The following is a 12,966-nucleotide window of genomic DNA, read 5'->3' on the forward strand; positions in this document are numbered from 1 at the left end:
AAGAGTGAAAGGGATAGTGGGCGAGAAAGCGAAAGGAGGGTGAGCCTAGAAGTAATGGAAGTGAATCTCACATGCCTCCATCCACCTCCCTCTCAATCTCCGTCCCCAAACCCCCTACCACAACGACGAAGCATTTCCCAGTCCCTCAGTCAGATCCCTCTCAGTGGAGATGGCGAGAACTTGAGCTTTTAGTCCAACGAAGAGCTGCAAACGAACTCCTCTCTATACCTCTAGGTGATGACAGAACCGAGCTACGAGATCTCCCCATGCACTCATCCCTCGTGAACAGGCCCATGGAAACCGACCGCCCGTGCCGTCCAAAAAAACATAACAAAAACTGTCGATTTACTCGAAACCGCCCGATCTAGCTTCCTTCCAACCTCGGCGCCGCATCCACAAGCCTCCTAAGCTCTGCAAACTTCACCGGTTTGGGCAGGAAGACATCAATACCCGCCGTCTCCGCATCCGCTTGCGCCTGTGCAGAAGCTAAACCAGTCAACGCAATGACATTGGTCTTCTTAAGGCCGTTCTCGCTCTCGAACTCTCGGATTCTCCTCGTGGCTTCCATGCCGTCGAGGACCGGCATGCTGATGTCCATGAGCACGAAATCGAATTGTCTACCTGGTTGAGAGGTTTGAGGGCCAGGTAGACAGGAAGCTTTGTACTCTTCCACCGCTTCGAGGCCGTTCTCAGCTTCGCGGTAGGAGAAGTTGCACTTCTTCATGAACATGACAAGGAGCTGCCGGTTGATCTTGTTGTCATCAACCAAAAGTAGGTGCAATTCGGCTGGCGTAGCTTGTCCACTGCTAGTGTTCGCTCGAGACGAAGCGCTGTCCGAATAGGCCCTCTTTTGCAATGCAGGAGTGGTCGGATCGATGGGCGGCGCGGTAGGATACGAGATGGCAGCGCTCATGGTCTTTCCCAGGTCCTTGCTGTTTGTATGCCGCACGTCTTCCATGACATCTGGTGATTTCTTACTGTGTTCCATTGGGGTATCTGTCGGTTCTGGCGTCCTTGGGTTGTTCTGAACTTCCTCGACTCTTTCGAGACAATGGTTGAACACTTTCGCAAGTTTACGTGGCCCACATCTGTTTCAGAGGTTAGCAGTTTGGTTCGTAAAATGTTTGTTGATGATTATAACTCACGGCTGTGGGACAACTTCCACCACTCTTCCAAGTTCTCGCAGAGTGGTCTGATGCTTGCGACTTATCGAGATGGCCTCTTCGTCGTTGAGGCAAACAATAATGACAGGAACTTCTCCATGAATTCCTTGACCGCCACTGGGTGACTGTCTGTTACGCTCAATCAACGTTTCGACTGGGGGTGGTTCGCAGAAGATATAGAAGTCGGCGTCTTGTGATTCATCGAGGTTGCTGGATCGAGTGACACGCATCCCAAACCACCGCGTACATGCCTCGCGCACCGTCTGCTCAAGCCTCGCCACCGGATCGGTGGGTGGTCGGTTTGCGCTACCCTCGCGTGGAACATCCAGCATCACCAGATGCTTGCCACGAGTTCTGCTCTCCATGGATAGCATCTCAGGATCGGGCGTCTGATCTGTGGTGGATCCCACGGGCGTCAAACTGAGGCGTACGTCGATCTCGGTGCCAACGTTTTGCTGAGACGTGACTTCGATGGATCCTCCAAGTGAGTCGACAATCTGTTTCACGATGCTAAGACCGAGACCAGTGCCTGGCTGGAAAGGATCCTCTTGGCTGAAGGGGAGAAATAGCTTGTCCTTTTGGAATGTATCCGACATGCCTTTGCCAGAGTCGACGACGCGGATGAGAGCGTCAATCTTCGAGTTACTCGTGCTTTCCTGTGCTCGAAGTGAGACTGCGACGAACCCCGATTCTGTATACTTCAAAGCATTGCCCAAGAGGTTCATGATGACTCTCCGCAATGCTCCAGGTTGAACTCGCACGAGCCAGGATCTTCGCGGGCTGATATCCAGCAAGACCAGTGGATGGGTGGCCAAGCGCCCTTTAGATCCTTGCGCATTGGCGATTGCGTCTCTCTTACCAGATGTGAGTGCATCGAATGATGCTACAGTGCCCGCCCCTGGTAGTCTCTTGAAGGAATGTCCTGCAGTAACCGCCTCGGCGACCTCTTCAACGAGGACGCCCAGATCAATCTCTGCAGTCATGTTCAAGCTCTCCAAAGACGAATCCGAAGCAAGATTGACAAGCTTGTTCTGGCGAGCGTGTCTCCTCATTTGGGCTCTACCCAACTTGTTGATCTTACTGTAATCCAGTACGTGGTTCAGAGTGTCGAGTAGAGTTCGTCCACATGTAACAATGGATGTGATGAGGCCAGACTGGTAGGCGTCGGTCATGGTGTCGGTCAGGAACTCTGCTGCTCCTAGGATGCCGTGGAGCGGAGATCTCAGCTCGTGTGACATTGACGCAATGAAGGTCGTCTTGGACGCTTCGTTCTTCTGCATGTTCATGCGAACAACTTCGCTTACTATGCAATTGCTGAACGCTCGTAGATACGAAAGATCAGCGTCTAACATCATGCGACCAGTGACTGAGGTCCAAAGAAAGCAGCCAGCGATCAGTCTTTCCTCACCATGGTCGAAGAGAGGAAGAAATATGACGTTCTTGGCTCCAGGGATCTTCTTCAGCAGCTCTTTGTGATCCATCCTGCGTTTGCGAGTACGAGGTTTGTCTTTGCCGTCTCCCACGATTGATGAAGCTCTCTGGCGTACTTCCTTGTCACTGGCGCTGTCGTCCTCGGATGATACACCGGCACCTTCGGATGTGAAGGAAAACGTGCGGCCTTGCGGAAAGAGAGCAAAGTATCTACGCAGCCAAAATGTTAGTAGATGGAAAGATGGACATCTTTGTGCGACGTACTTATCAAGAGTTCCTAGTGTCAAAGCAGTACCAGTCTCAATGTCAGCTCGAGCCTGTTCGTCAGCGAGAGAGTACGCCAGTATCTTGCACGGCCTGGCTGCCGGAGAACTATCTGAATCTGAAGTGTTGGTATCGTGCTTGTCGGAATCTGAGGCTGGAGATGGGTGGGCGGTCTCTGCTGGACTTGCTCCAAACGCTGTCTTGATACTATTGGCTCTACCTGAGCCAGGTGAGGCGCCGAAGATGGCACACCCGTCGGCCAGAGTAGCATCACGAAGAATGTCCGCAGCGCGCGTGTACATGTGAGCCATGCTGTCAACTGACTTATGTGGACCAGGCTGTGGCACTCGCCGAGATGATCTCCTGGTAGTCAATCGTGGTCGTGATGGAGCCTTTGCATTATGGTCTTCGTTTGCGCTGAGGGAAGCGGCAGGTGTTTGATCTGGATCCTCGGGTAGAGAACCGTCTCGTATGGATGAGCAGTCTTCAATGAACGATGCCACTAGAAAGTGTCAGTAGGGAGAGGCGAGAAATGAATAAATGACTAGGCCTACTCCCACGAACAATGCGCTCTCCCTTGAAGCGGTCCACACGATCTCGAGCCCACTCCAAGTGCTCCATGACGGACTGAGCAGTCTCCTGGAGGAGTCTAATGTCACTGGCGCGCAACCCATCTCGAGGCTCGTCGTCGGATATGGCCAGCGCACCAATCATGTAGTTGTGTCGGGAGAACAAAGGGACTCCAGCGTAGAAGCACACGCCAGGCTCCTGCTGAACATATGGGCGGTCCTGGAAGCGCTCATCGAGACGGCAATCATTCACAATCAGACCTTTGGCGGCGTAGGGGCGGCCATCTTCCTCGAAACCTACACAAGTGTTGTACATGCAGTGTTCGCATATGGCATCGGGGCGCTTGAGGATAGCGCTGCCGAGCCATAGGTCGTCGCCAGTCTCAACATCGCTGGCAGCGCCGGAAAGAGCGTTGTGCTGGGTGGCTTCCGCTAGGATGTACTGGTTGGAGGAGTCAATGAGGGAGACCATGCACCTCTTGACGTTGAGGCGCAGGGCTATGAGCTGGGCGAATGCGGTCAGGGCCTTGTCGCGGGAGGCGCGGGGCGTGTATCCCTTTCCTTTGAGGTCGTACTCGGCGATGCTGTCGACGTTGTTGGCGACGTTGAGCGAGGATCCGTGGGCGGCCAGCCAGGGTTGGTAGTATCGCTGGACCTCGCGTTCCTCGAGCGACATGGTGGGGTTGGCAATGATGGCCCCGCCGCGCTGGGCAGTCACAGAAATCCGCGCTTTCTGCTATGGGCGCATTGAGACGAACAGCGCTGGCGGATGTCGTAGGATATGAGGCAGAAATAGCTGGGCGGCCACGTGCGGAAAGGCAAGAGGTGGTGGAAAAACGCAGCCAAATTGAAGGCGCCGCCACACTCAGTGCTGGTGCCCGCCACGCAAGCGAGGGTCTGGTTGACAAGGAATGGGAGTCTCGCCCCGTCTGCAAGGGCGATTCGGCTCAGCTCAACCTCGCCGCGGACCTGCGTCCGTCATGACATTCTCCGGCGACAAGAGGATGGGAAGATGAGAAGAAGATATGGTACGACGTCTGTTGAAGAGCGCCGTCAACCTGCCCTGCTGTAACACACAGCTGGTCGTGCCTGAACACATGCATGGTCGGGCCATCGTCGATCTGGGGATGCTGGAGAATCTTCGGGTCGCACAGAGATTGGCCATCATGCATTCAACATTCACTTGCATCTCCTTCACATGAAGAAGAAGTAGAAAAAGAAGAAGCTAACAAGACGACGTCTGCCACTGGGAAAAGATCTGCCAAGTCACTCATTACTCATGCGATCGTCGACCGACCCGGACTCCGGGCAGCTAATGAACTCTCTCCCAACCCCGACCATTGCACGAGCCGAAGACTTATCCTCTACCGGCCTATGTTGGGCGACGGCAGCCTGCAAAGGAACCAGCTCGAGATGGGCGACCAGATCTGGTTGCTGTTCTGAAGACAAGACAAGACAAGAAGAGTACAGCAGCTGCAAAGAATGGTATATCAATCTTCGCTTGATCGGGGTTTCGGTTACGGGGATCCCGACTCGCCTATTTTTAGCGCGTCGGCTCTGATAGTCCCGACCAAGCTGTCCAACAACAACATCACCGGCAACCACAGGCAACATCTCATACCACCTGTCGGGTCGTATAGAACCCTCCCCCGAAACGCCTTGTTTGCGCTGGAATACCATTTGAATACCCGATCGTGTCCTCTGAAGTCCCTCTCCAGTTCCCAATCTTCCTCTCAGCTGTGCCGCTTCCCTCCTCAAGAGCTGATACTCCTACCGGTTGACCACTACTACCACTCTCTTCCTTTCCTATACCTTCAGCGTGCTGGCCAGGTTGACACGAGTGAACTACAGCACTCTCCAACCCTCTCCCCATCTCTTTCACAATGGCCAGCCTTTTCTCGCGGGCCTCGCGAGCTCTCCCATACCTGACCGGAGCTGCTGTTGTCGGTGCAGCAGGAACAGCATTCTATGCAACGAGAAGGCCACTGCTACTTGATTCGAAAGCCAACGAGCCCTCCAAAACACTCAACTTCCCAAGTTCCATGCTGTTCAGCAAACAGCTCACAGTAACCAACACGGAGCAAATCAACCACGACACAAGGAGGATAACCTTCCAGCTCCCTGGTGGGGAGGGAGAGGTCAGTGGTGTACCGGCAGGAGGTATCTGATCTGCACACCATATGCAGCAGACAAGCGCTGATCGAGGTTACAGCTGCCGTTCTGACCCAACATACCCCGAAGAATGCCTGGTTCCCAGTACTCAGACCCTATACGCCCACCTCCGACCCTGACGAACGTGGCGTCCTCCAACTCGTGGTAAAGCAATATCCCAATGGCAGAGCATCCTCACACATGCACTCGCTCACACCTGGCGACAAACTCTCAATTCGAGGCCCAATTCCCGGCTACACCTGGATCGTATCCAAAGAGCCGCCGAAAGAGGCACGAAGCGTACTCTTAGTCGCCGGCGGTGCAGGTATAACACCAATCTACAGCCTCGCAAAGGGTATACTCTCTGCAAGCAACGAGCAAACTCGCATCCAACTTCTCTGGGGTGTCAACGGCACACGAGACATTGTGCTTAAGAAAGAGCTGGAAGATCTAGAACTGAAATACCCAGAGCGTCTACAAGTCACATACTGCGTGTCAGGCCCGGAAGCGAAGCCGGAAGCACCCAGCTTCGGCGATGAGAAGAAGTGGAAGAAAGGTTATATCGATGCCGCGGTGCTGAAGGAGGCGATTGCGAGGTGTGAGAGCGGACAATGGGGCGACGAGAAGGGAACGAAGGTCTTCTTATGTGGGCCGCCTGCTATGGAGAAGGCCATCGGCGGGAAAGGGGGAGTGCTGGCCGAGTTGGGCGTAACGGGCAAGCAGGTGCACAAGTTTTGAGGATATGTAGTTCAAGGAGGCGAAAGACAACAGCAAGCAATATACCCAGCTCATATACCCACATACCTGACTAGACGACATGAAAGTTATAGCCGCCAACTTCTTTCTTGTCGTTTGTTCTGTCAAGATGCCCGCAACGCTGTATGACCTTCTGTGTGTCGACGCTTCGTTCGGACAAGTCGCCTCATCAAGTGGAGAGCATTACTCTTGAGGAGTTGGATATGAGAATGGTACAGTTCATGAGAGTAAATGTCAGCTGACAGCGCGTGAGGAACGTGTCCAGCTTACTAGCTTCAACTTCACCTGTCTCACAACAACACAAACATTATTACAAGGTACTTGCAAGCTGCCATCATGTCATATTGATGGATGGCTAGCAGACCGACTACTAATACGGTGATGACTGGCTTGGTTGATGGCTCCATCGGCTGACCGTCGTTCTACATTCCACGGCTACGCCATCTGCCGCCGATTTTTCGATGCGTACGATGCTGAACACCACACTTAATGAAAGAGCGATATGTTAGCGCTTGGACTGATGCAGCACAAAAGTGGCCGCAGAAGGGAGACTTAGAGCCCCACTCAGACCCTGCCTGCCGACGATGGCCCAGATGAACGCCAAAGATGGACTATTGCCGCAGCCTCGTATTGCTTTAAAGGCTCAGGAACAATGATCGCTTTTCGAAAGTTCAAAAGTTGCCAACGAGGGGATCGAATTGGCGTTGAAGAATTGCAGGGGATCGAATCGGCTTCGAGGAGCCAGTTCGTTCTTGTCGTTGTCCAGAATACTGCATTGCCGACCAACAACGAGTTAATGATCCTGAATAGTCACTCCAGAGGCCCTCCTGATCGTCCGATCGATCGTGGGGTTCGAGTCAATTACAGAGACGGTTCTACTTTTTCCCACGGAAACGGGATTGAAGCAGAACTCTGTAAAGGCGAGGCAGATAGCCTGATGAGGATCGTATCATCGTCCCCTTGTTGATGTTGGTAGGTTTACGGAAGCTTCTTATTAGAACAGTTGCTGCGAAATTCTTCGCGGTCTTTCAGAGCGTCCAAGCAGCTTCGTCCAGAGTTTGCCCTTGCCCGGCTTGGGTGTTGAAATGCGCACGTTAGGCAACATATTCCCCCGTGTGGCAACGGCAGATATGGCGCCGTCGTCCAGACTGTGATCAGCAGGTGCTGTCGACTGTAGATCCCAGAGCCTGATGGTACCGTCCGCTGAAGCTGACGACACAAACGCCCCGTCTGGGGAGAAAGCCAGGCAGCGGATCCAATCTGTATTGTTTTCCAGCCGGTGAACCTGGCGTCCGGTGGAAACATCCCACACAGCCACAACCGTGGAAGCACCAGATGCCAATAACGTACCATCTGACGAGAACGCTATTGGAAACCAACGCTCTCTTGGGCTTGGGACCCTCCAGGTGCTCAGAAGGGTACCACTCCCTACGTACCAGACCGTGATTGTGCTCTCGCCGTAGGCCGATGTCGCGATCAACCTGCCGTCCGAAGAGATGGTGACGTATCCTGGCCGCTCGGCCGCATTCATGGTCTGGACCTCGACGCCCGTGATGACGTTCCACAGTCGCAATGAATGGCTATTCTCTCCAAAGCGTCTGCCCTGAGCCCAGGACGCCGCGATGAGGCTGCCATTCGGCAAGGCAGCGACCGTAAACACTTTGGCGTCAGCGCTGCTATACCGGCGCCGGACGAGACCTCCACTCCCGACGCTCCAGACGCCCACAAACGATTCTGGTGGCGCTTGCAAGTCGTCGCTCAGATATCGAAACGCCGTCACTGCCACAAAGTTCCCGTCTGCCGAGAAAGCGACACAGTGGCAACGAAGATGGTTCTCGTCGAACGGTATCCTGATGGCACGAGCCCCGCTTGTACTGTCCCACAATAGGAGCTCTCGCGAGGTCGCCGATGCCAGTATCTGACCGTCCGGTGAGAAGGCCACGGCCGTGGGGAGGCTGTCGCACCTCAGGCTTTGCGTCAGAATGCCACTAGCCGTATCCCAAAGTTGCACCTCGCCACCAAAGGCAGATCCACCCTCGTACCAGTTTGAGATCGGTAGTACAAGATGTCTCCCATGCGGCGAGAACGTCATGCTCCAGACATGACAGTTCTGGTTGACGAGCAGGTCTTTGCCCCAAGCTCGCGGACTGCTCGGACCTAGCCTCGATTCGTGGGCATGCGCAGGAGTTGACGTCGTCGGCAGGAAACTGTACTTGGTACTACCTGTGCGCGGATTCTGTTTCTCGCTCAAAGTTCCACGGGAGTCTCTCAGATCCGTCTCGTGTGCCAAAGGTGTGATTGCAGGGCTATGAGAGTCTCGATGATAGGACTTGCGTGTTGCACTATTCGCAACGCTCATTCTATCCTTGCCACGGTTTATCGACGCGAAATTCCGTTCGTAATATGCTTGACCGGCTGCAATGTCTTTGACGGGACTGGACTGGACTTCCAACGTTTGAGGATGGTCATCGCGAGCCTCACTGGATTGGTCATTTGTCGTTACAGACGGTGCGACGGTCAAGCCATGCGATATGTTATCTGTTTGTAGTTCGGACAGCCGCGGTAGTTCTGGAGGCGTCTTCTCGGCTGGATCCACGAAGTCACTGGGTGGCAATGCTTCAACAATGTGAGGGGAATCATCATAGCTTTCCTCGGAGGACATCGACTGCTCCTCTTCTGACTGTAGCCTCCCAGCTAGGTCCCCTGTGCGATCGACTCCGCTCTCAAATGGATTTCTGGGAGAGGTAGAAGAAGTCGTTGGCGCCAAGGAAAGGTCGACGACATCAGACAAGACGCTGTCCTTTTTGTCGGTTGTGTTCACGGACCATGCCGATGCCATGGACGTGTTTTCCTCACCAGTCGTCCATCGAGCGGAAGGTTCTTGAGAGTGAGGCCAATCTGCATACGTCTCATTGGTGACCGACGAGCCTTTGGTGTGGCCATTCTCGAAGCCGGATGCTAGCGATGCAGGTGCTGCTTCAGATCCCAACGACTGCATGGTATGAACAGTGTTTCCTGTAACACTAGCGAACCACAAGTCTCTCAGACAGGATCTTGTCCCAGGCCGAACCTTTGGGTCTGGTGCCATGAGTGTCCTGATCAACTCGCACCCGTGCTCGTCCACATTCGCAGCCGTGAGGGCATCGAATGGCGCTGCGCCCAAGCCTTGAGCATATTGCCCCAACTGGCGTTGATCTCTGAACGGGATATCGCCTGTGACGATCAAAAAGGCAATAACGCCGGTTGACCAGAGATCGACGGCGGTGGTGTAACTCGTATCACTGGCGTCGGTGACAGGGCCATAACCTAGCACCTCTGGGGCTGCAAAGGCCGGAGTACCAGCAACGGTACGAAGCTGTGTAAAATCTTCCAGAGCTCTTTTGGTAAGGCCAAAGTCGGCGATCTTGATCCACCATTCCGGACCGGTAGACACGACCATGATGTTCTGCACCGCGGGCATGTTTAGTGCACGTCCTCGCTGAGAGTAGTCGTGGACTTACCGCAGGTTTCAAATCTCGATGTGCAAAACCATTCTCATGCATAAAGTCCAGGCCCTCGAGGATTTGGTAGGTGATGTGTTTGGCTTCCTCTTGGGGGAGCGGCGCGTCGATATACTGCTGAAGGTCGCCGTGCTCGATGTATTCCATAGAGATGAAGATGTTGCTTCGATCTTCGTACCAGCCCAACGACTTGACAAAGTAATGCTCATACTGCCGACCATCTCGAGTAAGTTTGTCGTGATCGTAAACCGATAACACTGCCGCTTTTGACATCTTACCTTGGGATACGAGAAGAACGCAAGTGCTTCCAACTCCCTGTAGTAGTTTGTATCGAAAGGCTTGCGAATCTTCTTCACAGCTCGTACTCTGCCGGCCTTCTCCCCATGTATACACTTTTCGAGGTAGACGGCTCCATAACTTCCTCTTCCCAATGCTTTTGTCCTCTGCCATCGCTCCACCTCTTCGGTATTCCTTCTCCCAGCTTTCGAGCCGGTACATTTGTGCTGGGTGTATCGCGTGCGCGAGTCTCTGGGCGAGAACTGTGTATCCAGCCTCGTCAGCCGCACGAGATCTGGAATGTGAGGCATACCGTGTGGTTGCTTTCGAGGTTGTGAGGAGAGTGGAAAGCGAAGAAGAGAAGTAAGGCTGCTCACACTGCGATCATGCAGGCATTGGCTCCCACACGATGGAACGGTTCTGAAATGAGGCTAAGTGCTTCTTGCAGTAGTCCTGCACCTATCAAGCCATGTGGCTGTATGCCGTGTCCACTGCATGAGCCAATGTGGCGATGTGCATACTGAATTCTGGGGCAAAATTCGTGATGAAGGAAAAGAACGAATATGGCTCCAAGCTCACCCTTGACAGTAAACAACAGTTTTGCGTTTGTCTCGTTTGGTCAAGTCCATATCTAGACGCTGATGCTACCAAGACTTAGTAGAATCTGAGCCATGTCAGTGGTGTCATATACGGATAGTTTTCAAGTTTACTGACCTTCTCAATGTATCTGACTCCAACAGCAACACCATCGTTACCTTCGAAGTCAGTGCTGTCTCCGAAATCCACATTGTCTTCGTCGAGACATGTCAGGCAATTGACAACGACGTCACTGTATATCTCCCCCATCGTACGGGGTAGATCTTGCTTCGCCAGATACACGAGCAGGTCTTTCACCTGAATGGGACTTTTTGTTCTGAGCTCTTCGATGGACACTTGTAGCATTGTAGTGTTCGGCAGCGGAATTTGATCGTCTTGCCCAAATACTACGAATGATTCCCATAGTCCGATTTCGAGCAAGCAAACTCCAAGACTGTAGATATCGTGTTGCATGCAATACGGCTGATCCAAGGACAGTCCTTGACGAGATGGGTGGCGGTAAATATTCTTCTGCCAGTCTGTGTCTCCCTGCAGGTAGGTCATGCCTTCAGCACTTCGAACTTGCTCAAATCCGACCAGATAGAACAGTCCTAGGTCTGCGTCTCCAAAGCCGACCAAATTGTCCGGCCGGACGTTCTTGTGGACAAAGTCAAGAGTGTGGACGTAGTTGACCGACTTGGCAAGCTGCCTGCCCAACTCGAGTCGCTCTGTCAGCGAGTGAGGCGTACGCTGGACGAGACAACTACGTAAAGTGCGTGGTTTCTCGCTCGTCGAGGTCTCGAAGACAAGGTCGAATGCAACTAATTTGCCGTTGCTGTTCCGGTTCACTTTGACAGCTCCGCGGCATCTCAACACTCCAAAAGTCAAAGGATCTGCATGATGAAGTTTCGCTGCCAGAGTTCGGATGTCTTTGGTCATGAGTCCCACATAGGCATTGGCCAAGCAGGGTACCGGGTCAACGATGAACCACTTATCAGAACCCAGTCTCTGCATATGCCTTGCAGAGGAGTAAGGTATGTGGTAGGCTTTGGAATTGTCGAGGCCTTTGCGGTCAAGAAAAAGATGCTCATAGCCAGAAGCACCCTGCTGCAGAGTATTCCGGATGCGCGTCGCCGTGTTCCAGACATCTGTGGCATCTTGAGATACCGCAATCTTAGGACTTCTCAACTCGGCGTCAATGATCGGGCTGGCCACACGTATGATTAGATACCAAGACGGATCGTACATAGCCTGCCATTTGTTAAGGCTTTTTATTGTTTCATCCAAGTGCGACTTGACGAAGAGGTACTTCCAACGGCTGACGGCAGGTCTCCCGTGGTTAGAATCGGTAGACTCGCTCGGTCTCTTCAGCAATTTGCTCAGTTTCTTGTCCGCAGACTCCAGCTTAGACTTCAAGACTTTGAGTATCTCCTCCTGGATGCTTTGGTGGTCCTCGCTCAGAGTGGGCCATATTCGTTGTATGAATTCCAGCTGCCATCTTGTGCGGTTCCAGCAGCATTCCACGTGGGCTATTCGCTCAGACAACTCGTTTCTGGCGTCTCTCAGTGTCTGATAAACATTGACCAAATCATGGCCAATCCTCGGATAGTCAGCCAAGCGCCTTCGCAACGGTATCAGAATGCTGCTTACTGGACAACATTACTGACTATCGCTATCGTGGATCCTACGACCTCCATTATGTCCACGAGGGTTTGGTATTAATGGTGGAAGCGGAAGGGCTGTAGTTCGAAGGTTGAGCGTGGTGATAGGCAGTGGTGGGCGACCGCACCTCGATGGCGAATCGGTTCAGACCCTTCGTGTCTTTTCTCAGTCGAGTCCACCGGGCAGTGCCACCTGAAATGGTCTTGCCAACATCCTAAGCGGCAAGAAGGGCTGTATATGCAAGCCATGGCATCACGACCACGGCTCGGGATTCGCTTTGCTGCAAAAGCGCGGAATGGTGGCGTCCAATGAGTGTCCCAAGATGGAATGCAGCTCCATTGGAAGCTGCACAATGCCGCGAAGATCGACACTTTGCCTGCGTGTGGCAGTGGTCAATATCCAGAGCCCAGCCTCCGGGGGAGACCAGCAGCGCCTTCTTAGACGCGCTCTGGCTCTCCACGACTACTCCAAGTCTACCTTGGAGCAAGACTGTACCGGCTGAAGACCGATATATGTAGCTGCACGAACGAGACTTAACAACGCGCAAAGACCGCCCATCCTCATGTCCCCTTCAAGAGTATACCAGACCAAGCACGAGACCTCCTTCCTTCTCTTTTC

General features: G+C 53.3%; 4 protein-coding genes across 4 annotated transcripts; 1 reads left to right on the forward strand and 3 right to left on the reverse strand.

Annotated features, from left to right (window-relative positions):
- Window positions 1-364: 364 nt before the first annotated feature.
- On the reverse strand, window positions 365-4,103 carry M409DRAFT_26446 (uncharacterized protein; the record flags this gene model as incomplete). Its single annotated transcript, XM_033808114.1, has 4 exons — window positions 365-1,088; window positions 1,146-2,804; window positions 2,859-3,360; window positions 3,413-4,103. 4 exons carry the CDS (start codon window positions 4,101-4,103, stop codon window positions 365-367), a joined length of 3,576 nt encoding a protein of 1,191 aa, XP_033663887.1.
- A 1,207-nt stretch (window positions 4,104-5,310) lies between these two features.
- M409DRAFT_68653 (uncharacterized protein) lies at window positions 5,311-6,316 on the forward strand (the record flags this gene model as incomplete). The annotated part of the gene is made up of 2 exons (XM_033817932.1): window positions 5,311-5,587; window positions 5,640-6,316. 2 exons carry the CDS (start codon window positions 5,311-5,313, stop codon window positions 6,314-6,316), a joined length of 954 nt encoding a protein of 317 aa, XP_033663888.1.
- Window positions 6,317-7,328: 1,012 nt separating this feature from the next.
- On the reverse strand, window positions 7,329-10,421 carry M409DRAFT_26448 (uncharacterized protein; the record flags this gene model as incomplete). The annotated part of the gene is made up of 3 exons (XM_033808115.1): window positions 7,329-9,779; window positions 9,835-10,044; window positions 10,113-10,421. The coding sequence occupies 3 exons, from the start codon at window positions 10,419-10,421 to the stop codon at window positions 7,329-7,331; spliced, it is 2,970 nt and encodes a 989-aa protein (XP_033663889.1).
- A 320-nt stretch (window positions 10,422-10,741) lies between these two features.
- Window positions 10,742-12,383, reverse strand: M409DRAFT_68654 (uncharacterized protein; the record flags this gene model as incomplete). The annotated part of the gene is made up of 4 exons (XM_033817933.1): window positions 10,742-10,774; window positions 10,825-11,676; window positions 11,833-12,238; window positions 12,337-12,383. The coding sequence occupies 4 exons, from the start codon at window positions 12,381-12,383 to the stop codon at window positions 10,742-10,744; spliced, it is 1,338 nt and encodes a 445-aa protein (XP_033663890.1).
- Between the last annotated feature and the right edge of the window lie 583 nt (window positions 12,384-12,966).

The sequence above is a fragment of the Zasmidium cellare genome (genome assembly GCF_010093935.1).
Source record: "Zasmidium cellare ATCC 36951 unplaced genomic scaffold M409scaffold_32, whole genome shotgun sequence".
Lineage (NCBI taxonomy): Eukaryota > Fungi > Ascomycota > Dothideomycetes > Mycosphaerellales > Mycosphaerellaceae > Zasmidium > Zasmidium cellare.